Below are 13604 nucleotides of genomic sequence, written 5' to 3'. Positions count from 1 at the left end.
TTACAATGTAATAAAACAAGTGAATAAATAGTTGCAGATCTCAATCCTTATCGTCCTCCACTAGACAACCACAACTATGATTAAAATCCTTTCTACAAAAGCAAGTGTGTAGCCATGTAGGCTACTCCCATTTTTCTAGGTACTTTTATTTTATTTTCATTTTGTTTCATTTGACTTTTCTCATATGTTTATTTGTTCTTAAAATAATCAATATATCATAATATTATAAATGTATCTGATTAAATTATACTATTTTTTATCATTTAATTTATAGATAAAATAATATAACATGTGTGGGGGGGGGGGGGGGTAAAAGACTAATAGACCCATGTCGATGTCTACATTGGGCTAAGGGCCCAGCCCAAGGAAAACCCCTCCTCGGCCATGGGAGAATCCTTCTCGGCTGAGATATAGCCTAGGGTAAAAGAGGCAACATACCACCAGTAGCGACACTCCATATCGTTCCACAGGGCAGGAAAAGCACTAAAGCAGAAAAAGACAACGGAGAAAACGGAAGCATCTAAGGGAAAGGCTACCACTATTGCATTCAGTGCCTTGTGCCTGACAAAACCATACTTCTCTGTCCTTACAGCCACTCCCAACAACTGAAGGGAGAGGCTGATGGGACAAGTACCTACCCTAGGAACCCCATTCAAGAGGAAGAAAGCGATTATAAAAAGGGAGTAAAGAGAAACAGAAGGAGAGACCCCTCCCCCCTAACATACCAGAGATACCAGGAAAAGCTCCTCGGATCATGCCAAGGACCAATTTTCTTTGGTAAACTCGGCCCATGAGGAACACTGTGATGATCGTTCTCCATACACTAAAGTCCAACTCTTTGGTCCACTCTCTACAAATTCATTGTATCGGGCTCATTGGTCTAAGGTCCCATGCATCTTGCGCCTAACCTGAAAAACGTGACTCCACAACATGTATTTGGTTGTAGTTTATTAGATTTTTTTATGTATTAAAATTTGAATGATTGTTTGTCTTTTGTTTAGCAATCTTTAAATTATTAGTATTTTTTAAAATCTAGTCATTATATTTAATGGGTGATAATTTAATTTGAAAAATCTAGGTTTATGGACAAGTTTAAGACTATTGACTCGTTTTTTTATTTATTTAAAAAGAAGGTAATTTAGAAATAGTATATTTTTGGGTTCTAACTATTAAATTGTATGTACATTGTTATTAGTATGGATATAATTAATATACATAGAGAAAAAAAAATTAGTTGTCTAATTTTATGTTTGGCCCTCAAATATAAATTTCTGTCTCCGCTACTGATAAGACATAGAAAAGTGTCTCCAACCTTACCATTTCATTTTATATAATATTTTTTTCAACAATCTGTTGAATTTCACTAATATGGTAAAGTATAGCATTACTTTCGGAGTTCTATTTATGTTACACTTACATGTGAGTCACTCACCAAAAGGCTTACAGCTCATTTGATTGGCCTAATTGGAATCTTTCCAACAAGTCCAAGCTAGAAACTTCAAAGAGAAAAACTGACCTTTAGAAAAAAAAGATGAACTAGATACCCACTAGCATAACAAACATATATAAACTAAGCAACTTTACATCATACAAATGCCATGATGGTTCCATGTACCACTTTAGAAAGAAATTAATGGAGTAATTAAATATAAATATATCTCTGCTTTGAAGAAAATAAATAATGTTTATTCTTAATTGAATATGACTATTACTTCAAACGTGACTATTTCTCCTCATAGTTTATTTAACTCCCTACGTCTTCCTCAGTTCTCGCCCCTTTCTTGCTTCTTCTTCCTTCACATTTCTCATTCACACTTTTTCTTTGTTTCTCTGTTTCTCTCTCTCTTCACCATGGTTCTCTCCAACACCTTTTCAAAGTCCGATGAGTCCATTCACTCAACCTTCGCTTCTCGCTATGTTAGGACTGCCCTTCCCAGGTAATTAATCTCATTCCTAAGCTTTCTGATCCATTCAATTGTTCATATTATATATATATTTTTCCCCTTTGATTGAATGAGATTTAGTAATTGAAAGCAGGTTTTAGTGATAACCTGGTGATATAATTGTTTTGTTTCATATCATCAGATGCAATGATGATAGAGAACTCTATGTATCTCTAAGATGTTAGCATACCAGATCATATATGTATATATATATATATATATATATATTGCATACCAGATCATATATATATATATACACAAATAAATAAAATAGTGAAAAAAATGCACTACTATATGAATTTTAAGGTTTTGATTTTATGGATAATTAATCTTGAAACTAGCTTATTCTCAAATTAAGAAGATAAAAGTGAATGAAAACTATCTGGTTGGAAGTTTCCAAACACAGATTTTAATTTGTTTTCAAAGTAAATAAAGATAACTTACAAAGTTGATATTGTCAACGGCTTGTTTTCTTTGAACTGAAAGCTAAAAAGTTTTAGAAAACATAATTTTAATATTAACTAATAATAGTAAAAATTATGTACTATTTTAACCTTTAAGATTTTTTTTTTCAAATTCCTTTGGCAATACATCTGGTAATTCATTTTTGCACTTGTCTAATTGTTTTATAAGTATATTTTTTCAAATTACTTAAAAAACAATAACCAAACGTGCTTTTTTTAAATTTAAGGAAAAAAATTATTGAAATTATCATGTTGATAATTTTTTTTTTTAATTTGAAAAAATATGAAATTATTTTTTTGAAAACAAGATCTAACATACCCTAAAAACTGTATAAAAATATAAAAATAATTTGACCACGTTACATCGTCCAAAAAGGGATCCTATTCTCTTTCTTTACCTAATACTTCGTTTATAAATTTATCTAAATAAAAAAAATATAGGTTTATGTTATGGTCATTGAGCTAGTCCAACTTGGCAACTCCCATGCCATCTCTCTAGTAACCCCACCCAGCTTTCTTGGTGATTTTTCTTTTCCTTAGACAGAGTTGGTTCGAATTTTATAGCACACGTCTCTAGTCTTTTGTACCCCAGTAAGAGTTGGGTCTAGTGCTCATATGTATTGAACCCATCGAGATTTAAAAACATATCAAATAATTGTCAATGGGTTCAGTTAATTAGTTCTTTAGTACCTAATAATTTGTGCTCCGGACTAGGTGAAACCTTCCCAACTTCCTATAATTCATATTACAACTGTCTTTCACGCTAGCTATTAAACTATATTTAGTGGCATCTGATATAATCTATGACATTTCGCCATCATCGATCTGCCGAATTAAATTTAGGCATCAAAATGAAAGTAATATTATGAGGGTTTTTTATTTTTTATTTATTTATTTTTTATAATTACTCATTCACAGTACACACAGACAAAATTGCACCTACAGTCATATTAATAATAAAAAAAGAAAAGAAAAAGAGAATGATAATGTGTAATTGCTTCCCGGCCTTTGATGTCCTTATAAAAATTGGAACATTATTGAAAATGCAGACAATTAAATCAATAACAAAAAATACAAGTGTTTCCTATGATTCTAACTTCATAGTTCATTCATAAAAATTAAGAAGCCCTAAGAGAATATTAATAAATAAATAAGTCCTAAGAGCCTTGTATGCATCTCCTAGTATTTTCACGGGAGATATATAAAATTTAAAGTCTCTGATTCCTAACTTTTGAATTAAAAATAAAATAAAATTGAGAAGCCTGACGCGTACGGCAAATTAAAGAGAACTTAGGTGAGAAATGGTGGTCAAAGAAGAAAAGATGGAAAATGAAAGGCATTCATTAACACAAGACTTTGGCTTTTGCCCAGGTACACAAGTCCAAAATAATTACGTGTTGGGCTAGTATTGATTGGAGTACTCAAAATGGTTGCTTTGTTGGAACTTTGTTTGTTGGTTATATGGCCTAAAGTTAAACTTTGAAACTTTGAGATTTTTTTTTTTTTTTGGATGAAAAGGAATCTCCAAGTATCGTTCAATTGGGTGTGTGTCATTATAAGGAGTAATTGCCTAGGCATGTGAAACCATGAATATTAAGAGGCTTGAGGAATCACTAAGTCAATTATTTGTGGTTATTACAATATTTAATTTAGTTTGACTAAAACAAAATTAAAATTTCAAGTAGTTTACTAAGTAGGTTAGTTATTGATAAACATTTATTAGGATTTAGTTTATATGAAAATATATATTTTACCATTAAAAGAAATTATGATATGGCAAGATTTTAATTTTAATGAAAGGTTTAATTCTCATTAAAAAGTTTAAATATAAAATAATATGTCATTAAATACAAAATATATATTGAAATAATGAAGTGTATAAAATTAGAAGGCATAAGATATAGAATACAAAGTTAGTTGGCTTCATCAATTTTATATTATTATTATTACAGATGGATATTTCTGTTTTGAACTACGCGTAATTCACTCATCCAAACTGATGAACACTACACGCATCTATTGATCATTGGTTGATGGGTTAATTAATGCAAACCCCACCACTCTCCTATAACTTTATTTTAAGTCCTTTAGCTTTGCCCAATTCCTCAGTTCATCTCTCTCACTCTCTCTCACATACACTCTCTCTTTGTGCACCATGGTTCTCTCCAAAACAACATCAAATTCTGATAATTTCACCATTCACTCAACCTTTGCATCTCGATATGTTCGGACCTCATTTCCTAGGTGATAATTAATATCATATCTTGCTTCTATGCCTTCTAATCCATTACACACTTCAATTCTCTCTTCTTCTTCTTCTTCTTCTTCTTCTTCTTCTTCTTCTTTTTTTTTTTTTTTTTTTTTTTTTTTATCGAACTATATTCAATTATGGATACTTCAATCACATTTATTTATATACTCAGATCTGTCTCATCTTAATTATAATCACACTTTGATTAGAAAAACATATAAATACATATGATGGGCACGTAACATGTTTTGTGATATGCACATGATTGTGGTTTAGATTCAAAATGCCGGAGAACTCGATCCCTAAGGAGGCAGCATTTCAGATCATTAACGATGAGCTGATGTTGGATGGGAATCCAAGGCTAAACCTAGCCTCATTCGTGACCACGTGGATGGAGCCCGAATGTGATAAGCTCATCATGGCTTCCGTTAACAAGAATTACGTCGACATGGATGAGTATCCTGTCACTACTGAGCTCCAGGCAAGTCTTTTTTACTTTTTAAAATGGTTTATTAATAAATATCCCATCACCAATGAGTTTCAGGAAAGTCTTTTTTATTTTTTAAAATGATTTACTTTGATTTTTTACATGCATTTAATTAATTTGTCATTTCTCTATTTTTATTTTTATAAATTAGAAAGAGGATAGGTAACTTGAGATCTGTGTTGACATGATGCGAAATTCTAGAGTAGTTAGGATGTCGTGGTGAAGGTTTGTGATAAAAAATAGCACACGGTTTCGCTTTGCTTTGAATTTGATAGTTTCAAACTCATTTGTAGTCGCTGGATGCAATCACTGATAGGACACATAGGTATGTGTTTTTCCTGTGTTGCTTACTATATTTAAAGATCTTGATCCATCACATAAGGTCCCAATTGACTTAATATTTAGTAAAGACTTAAATATACATTCATCTGAAATAGTTCTAGCCTTCAGATGAAGGGTTTAGATTAAATTAAACATGTTAACATCATTGAACTAAAATAATATTTGTCTTTTTTTTTTTAATAACTATCTTCTAAAAAGAAAAAGTGCTGACATGTCGACTCTTCTATTAATGTGGTCTGTTCCTTTACTTACTATACTTACACTATTTTTGTGGTCTGTTTCTTTACTTACTATACTTAAACTTCAAATAGAATAAAATAGTTTTCTCAAAAAAAAAAAAATATATATATATATATATATTTCTCAAAAAAAAAAAAAAAAATATAGACTAAAATAATATAAGCTTATTTTACGAAATGATATATATGTTTTAGGTAAAAGACAGAATTACGAATGGATAATTAAAACATGCATGATGCATCACTTTTATATGGTGTCTCATCATATAGTTCAAAGTTAAGAATCTGCGCTTCAAATATGTTTTAGATGTGTTAATTTAGTTATTGATACATATCTTAGAATTTTTGTGAATAAAAAGAAAAAAAATTCTATGTACACATTAATTTCACAATAAATTTTATGTGGTAAATTATTGCTAGTACTAATCTATTTGCCAATTCTAATCTAGGGTCATCACTGGATTTACCTTTTTTTTTTTATTCACTAGTCTCTGTGCTGACTCAAAGAAGCATAAGTTACAGTTTTGTAATCAATAGCCAATAGCCTCTGGTAGCATTATTGTTCACAAAATCCTCTTTTTCATATACACGGAAACAATTAGGCAATAGCTTAGCATTATAGTAGTTTATTACAATTAATTTAATTGGTAAAACTTTGTTGTAGAGAAATGAAAGATTTAGAATTCAAATTTCGTATATATTAAATACAAATTGGTATAATAAAGAATCATCATAGTTAATAATTTAAAAAGAAAAAGAAAAAAGAATTGCAGTACTTATTGATTTTTAAATTGGAACCGACCCAATCCTTATTCCGTAGGACCTTAGGATAGACGCGTAGACATAAGCATGGCGAGATTGACGCCATGACATGCAGTGATGAGTGGACCCTGCCTTGACTCAAACAAAGTTCTAATAAACTATTCTTGTCTACATTAGTTGGACCAACGGACGCGGTCTAAAGAAAACGCATAAAAAAGCATGGTGCTTGTTTTCTGAGAGTGGGGCCATTATTGCCATTCTGCCTCCCTCATCAGGCATCAATCATCACCATTTTGAAACTACCTAGTACTGGCTACTGCCAATCTTTCACACTGACCTCTCGGTGGGATATTTGCAATTTTGCATGATTTCCAAGTTTGAAAATAAACAGCTTTTTTGGGACTTCTTGCAAGTTGCGACTATGTGGTTTGTCTTCACTTTCGGTGAAAATAGTTAAATTGATTAATTTTTATTAATAATTGTAAAATATTTTACCAAAAAAAAATTGTAGTGTTTTTAGAGCTATTACTTCTATTTTTTTATTTTTGAAGTGATTGTTGGATTACAATTTTAGAGCATTCGTATCAGTTTTTGTAAAAATATTTGTCTATTTTAACATAAGAACTTATTTCTTCTATTTTACATATTCATTTTTTAAAAAACTTAATCAAATTATCTATTTTATACTACATTTCATTAAAATATCAAATTTTCATGATTTTTTAAAATTGTTTTTTTTTTTCACACACAATAACCACCATTCACTTTCTTCCTTCATCCTCGAAATGCATAGAGAAAGAATAAACAATTAAAAACAAAATGAATAGTATTAATTTAAATTTACACGAGTTACTATAGCAAACTGGTAAATTTACATAATTATACACAAACTGATGTGGATCATTTTTAGATAAAACTGTGTATATTTTATATATTTTTAATATATTATTATACATGAGATGCTCTAATTAAGGAACCAGGACAAAACGAATTTTGATATAATGTTTAAATTCAGTGAGTGCTAAGCCATACAAGAGTTTACACGTAGATACAAATTAGTAAGAGACAACATAATGAGCAAAAGAATTATATGAGGGGTGCTCATAGTCATAGGGCCCATAGGTCAATCTGACTTAGTTTAGTGTCAACTTATCAATCGATCTAATTACAATAGGTTGAGTATCAATCCAACCAATATTGATTAAGACATTAAGACACCATGGCTTATCAGTTGATCCACTGAGGCTATGTTAGAGATCAGGTTGATCCAGACAATCGTTTAAACAATAGTTTTCAGTGTTTAAACACCACAACACGTATTCATCCACACGTATTTCCACAATACTTAAACAACGATACTAGAAATCTTTTACCAAACGGGTCCTAAGTGCTATTGGGGTGGTCAAGTTTTATGGAGATTAAGTTCGATGCAAATTTGATGGGTTTCTTGAGATATCTATACAATCTGCTAGAGATCTTAAAACCTCTATTGAATCTCACAATAGATCTTTGTTAAGGGACAAAAAGAAAAGGAAGAATAACGTTTGGTGTAGTGAAACAATATGCGAACTCATCAATTGAGGTAGGTGTGAATAGGAACTAATCTTTGATTGAAAATGACGTATTTCCACAATACTTAAACAACGATACTAGAAATCTCTTACCAAACGGGCCTTAAGTGCTATTGGGGTGGTCAAGTTTTATGGAGATTAAGTTTGATGCAAATTTGATGGGTTTCTTAAGATATCTATACAATCTGCTAGAGATCTTAAAATCTCTATTGAATCTCACAATAGATCTTTGTTAAGGGACAAAAAGAAAAGGAAGAATAACGTTTGGTGTGGTGAAACAATATGCGAACTCATCAATTGAGGTAGGTGCGAATAGGAACTAATCTTTGATTGAAAATGGTCGGGTTTGACATTGTAAAACTTGTCTCTGATCGAACAAACTGAAAAAATTGTTTGATCCAGATCAGGTTGGTTTGGAATTTGAATTGGCCTCATGAGTCATGATTTGGTTGTCTTAGCACCCTTAGTCTATTGATGACTTGTAAAGAGTAATTATTTAGTACTCTAAACTAGGCGTGCATTCAGTATGATATAATATTGACATATTTGATGATGTTGGAGAAACTTGATTCATTATTACCAAAAGGGAGCTTATATAGAATCTCTTTTTGTAGGCCGGTGTTTACATTGATATGAATTCTTTAATACTTAATTTTTCATATCAAAACTTAAATGTACTAATTTCTCAGATAAAAAAACTAAAATGTATCAAGAAAGGAACCTCTCAAAATTTTATCATCTTTGTTTGTAGAGTTAGCTTTAAAGTTGCTTCGATATGTAGATTTTGTGATTAGGCCTTGATGTGTTTTTCTTTTCTATACATGTTTTTTTTTTTTTAATAATTTTTTTTAAATTTTTTATAAATAAACTTAGGAGAAAAAAATGGCATTTGTGACATATATATGAATGTTTGTTTCACACATCCTCAAATTGAGAAAGGATCATCTCCATTTGAAATGGTTCGATATCATGGTTTATTTTGTATTTTACAAATCTAAAGATTTATAGTCTAATATGTTAATTAAAACTTAAATTACATATAGTTTATACACTATTATATCTTTGAAAAATAAAATTTTAACCGTCAAATGAATGAAATGGATGAACTGGAAAGGATCTTGTTCCCCTAAAATTCTATTCTCTAAGAATTAAAAGCGTTTCATTTGATCACTTCTCATATTATTGGGACTTTGTTTTTTTGTTAAGCTTTGTTTCAGCTTTTGATGAATTTCGTGGCTTATCTCGGGTGTTGATATTTTGATATCTAGGATAACAGGTTATTATCACAAAATTAAAAAAGAAAAAAGAGAAGAAAAATAATCTAGATGCCCTCCCCTCCTTTTCTCCTTAATTTTGTATGACTCTTTTCTTTTTTATAAATAAATTGATAGTTAATTACATTAATTGAAGAGGAGAAATTGGATTCTAATTCTCCTAGTGAAAATTAGAGTTTTTTTTTGAGAGAAGCTACTAGGCTCTTGGCTGTATAATTCTTTTAAAACCTTGGATTACATACTTTAAGCCATACAAAATAAAGGTGTCACTTTAATTTTTGATCCAATGAAATGAAATTTCATGAACATAGAAGACCATTAACCACAACCTCATAAATCTTAATGGTCCAAAGACACCAAACATACACTTGCCGTAACATTTGACCCTATCTTTACTCAAGAAAACGATGGTAGTAGCAAGTCACCAATGACCAACCTTGAGGCCTAAAACAAAATACGACGTAAATCTAACACAAAATCCCTTTTATTAAAAGAAAAAAAGAATATAAGTATTTCCATACTATCTCTTTAAAATGCTTTCTTTTTTCATGTGTCTGTTTAAAAGAAAATATTGTAAACTAATTTCTGTTGGATGAGTCTAACCTTCTTGTTTAAGTAGCGAGTAAATTATTGATGTCATTCAAAGCTATGCAAAAATCGCTTTTGTTTTGCTGATGTAACTAGGCTGAAAATGAACAAGCTTGGACTGGAGAGGCTTTTTTGAGCTGCATGGAAAATAGTATGCAGTTCACATCAATAAAAGTTCAGCTTTGCAGTATTCAGCAAAAAAAAAAAAAAAAAAAAAGGAAAAAGGAAAAAGAAAACTACTTTGTGATGGTTAATTAAAAACCGTATTCAGTAAAATATATAATGCTCAGTCACAAGCTCTATTTAAAGTTCTCTCTGGCAGGCAAGCTGAGTTTTGTTTTTTGTTTTTGTAGATGGATTACTCGCAGTTAAAGCAACCTTTTAGGCACAATATCTTCACTTAATCAAACTTAAAAATACCCATGAAATGGAATTGGAACTTAATCATGATTTATAAGAAATATTTAATCATGGGGAAGCAAGAAAAGAGTCTTATTCATTAAGCATGAACGATGGCTTATCATATGGCTCTAAATTTTCAAGATCATTCTGCATTTGTATTGGGAAACAGCTTAGATTAGATTCCAAGGCTTCTTTAAGCTTATTAATTAAATAATAAAAGTGACAGAAAGATATGCTTAAAGCAAAAGCCAAGAACTTTGTGAAATGGACCTAACCTTTCGAATTTTATATGCATGCATGCAGAATCGGTGTGTTAACATGATAGCGCATCTCTTCAATGCACCACTGGGAGAAGCAGAGGCTGCAGTTGGAGTAGGAACGGTGGGGTCATCTGAGGCCATAATGTTGGCTGGGTTAGCATTCAAAAGGAAGTGGCAGAACAAGATGAAAGCAGAGGGAAAACCTTATGACAAGCCCAACATTGTCACTGGGGCCAATGTCCAGGTATAAATAATGATCATTTTGAGCCAATGAGAGAGACTTCCAGTCTTTCTTGTGCACACTTCACCCAATGAAATGAGAGAATAATAATAAAATTTTATATTAAAAGATAAAATAATATTATCTTTTTTAAAGAATAATTAAATTCAATTATATAATTAATTAATCAGTGCAACCAGGTGAATTTAAGATATAATAATTAAGGAAATATGGTAAGTTTGCTCTATTAAAATACCACATAAACTTTAGAAATTGATGTATTACCAATCATAAAAAAAAGGTATTTAATATGTTTTAATGATATGATTAAAGTGATACCAATAATTATCATATTAGTTTCCCAATACAAATTTTTAGTAAGCCTATTTATTATGTTCATTGCCCTTTTGTAGTAAACTGGATATAAACTATAGAATTTTCCAATGAGAAAAGGGAAGGTGTACGGTGTACCTAATTCTACTGTAATTATATCCTGAATGTCTTACTTTTTTAATGTATGGAGGTATGTTGGGAGAAATTTGCAAGATACTTTGAAGTAGAGTTGAAGGAGGTGAAGCTGAGAGAAGATTACCTTGTGATGGACCCTGTGAAGGCAGTAGAGATGGTAGATGAAAACACCATTTGTGTCGCTGCTATCCTCGGTTCCACTCTCAACGGAGAGTTTGAAGATGTAAAGCTCTTAAACGATCTCTTGATTGAAAAAAACAAGCAAACTGGGTACTACAACCGTCTCTCTCTCTCTTTGAATTATGTCAATGAATGCATGCGTTTGCATGCATTGCAGGCCTACAAAATGTTCAATTTATTAACTCTTATAATTAGTTGCATTTTAATTTGGCAGATGGGATACTCCAATCCATGTGGATGCTGCTAGTGGTGGATTCATTGCACCATTTCTTTACCCAGAGCTTGAGTGGGATTTCCGCTTACCATTGGTGAAGAGCATCAACGTTAGTGGCCATAAGTATGGGCTTGTCTATGCCGGGATCGGGTGGGTCGTTTGGAGGAGCAAAGACGATTTGCCAGAAGAACTCATCTTCCATATCAATTATCTTGGCACTGACCAACCCACCTTCACCCTCAACTTCTCCAAAGGTAATTACAATTCCCTATCAATCTGAACTTTCTTTTCTAACCTAACTGTACAAGTTTTGAAACTCCCCCAAAAACAATCACATTGGTCATTGCACTTTTTTGTTTTTACCTAACTTGTTGGTGTGTTGATCATAAGTCTAGACACACTAGTTACAATTGTTGTACAATAAAAATAATGTTAATAGTAGTCTTATATATATAAAAGTGACGTTACACTAATTACAAAATATATTTTCAAATGTTGTGAAAAAGTCATAAAATTTATTGCTGTGCCTATAGTGTTTAATACATTCATATAAGTTTTGTGACATGGAATTAATAACTTTTTTCACTGTGGCTGGTTTTCCCATGTTCTTCGAAATTGAAGTCTGCTTTATGATGCAGGTTCTAGTCAAGTTATTGCTCAGTACTATCAATTAATTCGCTTGGGTTTTGAGGTTAGTCAACAGATATATTGTCTTCAACCTTTTGAAAATGGGAATATTTGAAAAAACTATATCCTAAAAAATTGAAAAAAAGAAGAAGGTAGTTTAAACTTTAAGTGGCACATATATGCTGTAATTATTAGCTTGCTAGCTGATACAATATGAATGGTTAAGTGTGTCATATTAATCATACTAATAGCTCTTGTTGTTAACCTGCAGGGATACAAGAATGTTATGGAAAATTGCCGAGAAAACATGCTGGTACTCAAAGCTGGATTGGAGAAGACAGGCCGGTTTAACATAGTCTCAAAAGACAATGGGGTGCCATTGGTGGCCTTTTCTTTAAAGAACACTAGCTGCCATGACGAGTTTGAGGTGTCGGACTATTTGCGACGCTTTGGCTGGATTGTGCCTGCTTACACCATGCCACCTGATGCCCAAAATGTGACGGTTCTTCGTGTTGTCATAAGGGAAGACTTTTCGCGCACTCTTGCCGAACGCCTTGTGATTGATATCCAGAAAGTTTTGCATGAACTTGATACCCTTCCTGCTAAGATCACTGCCAAGATAGCACTTAATGGTGAAAATGCTGACAAGAATGTCACTGTGGTTACAAAGAAGAGTGCGATAGAGACTCAGAGGGAGATCACTACGGTTTGGAGGAAGTTTGTCATGGAGAAGAAGAAGATGAACGGTGTTTGTTAGAGCTTAAAGAAGAGCATATGTATTGGAGCTGTGTGTGTGTGTATGCTTGTTGAGTTATTAATTCTCTCTCTTATCTAATTAAGCAGAGAATTAATTGAGCATCCTTTTTTATTTTGTGAGACGGCTTTATGTACTCGGTAATGCTTATTGAGCTTTCTCTATTATTCGGGGTGTAAGATCGAATGGACTGCATTGCGTTGATGAATGCGCGCAATTTTTTTAAATAATAAAATTTATATAGAAGTTTTATTTTATTTACATACATGTTGAACATGTATGTAAACAAAATAGGGCCACCTAGGCCAAGGCTTTGATAGTGAAAGTATTTGGTAAGACTGTTGGATACAACTATCTTATTTTCAAAATCAATGCCTAGTGGAAACTAGCTGCTAGAATGGATTGTGTATACCTAGGCAAAAAAATTTTCTTGATTAAATTTAGTGATAATGCTAATTATGACAAAGTCTAACAAGGTGGCCCATGGTTTATTGGGGAACATTTTCTTGCAATCAAACCTTGGGAGCCTTACTTCAAAGCTTCAAAGGCTAGCTTCTC

At 31.8% G+C, this 13604-nt stretch overlaps 1 protein-coding gene across 2 annotated transcripts; it reads left to right on the top strand.

Annotated features, from left to right (window-relative positions):
* The first annotated feature begins 1697 nt into the window (after positions 1–1697).
* On the top strand, positions 1698–13213 carry LOC126714136 (glutamate decarboxylase 1). Of its 2 annotated transcripts, none has more exons than XM_050414141.1 (7): positions 1698–1937; positions 4935–5139; positions 10627–10827; positions 11327–11541; positions 11666–11919; positions 12304–12356; positions 12564–13213. In XM_050414141.1, exons 1-7 carry the CDS (start codon positions 1702–1704, stop codon positions 13047–13049), a joined length of 1650 nt encoding a protein of 549 aa, XP_050270098.1. In that variant the 5' UTR covers positions 1698–1701; the 3' UTR covers positions 13050–13213. The 2 variants fall into 2 exon arrangements, with proteins under 2 accessions (XP_050270098.1, XP_050270099.1); XM_050414142.1 differs by lacking the exon at positions 1698–1937 and adding an exon at positions 4486–4651.
* Positions 13214–13604: the final 391 nt, after the last annotated feature.

This window comes from Quercus robur, chromosome 2 (assembly GCF_932294415.1).
Source record: "Quercus robur chromosome 2, dhQueRobu3.1, whole genome shotgun sequence".
Lineage (NCBI taxonomy): Eukaryota > Viridiplantae > Streptophyta > Magnoliopsida > Fagales > Fagaceae > Quercus > Quercus robur.
This window is presented reverse-complemented; position numbering and strand designations above follow the sequence as displayed.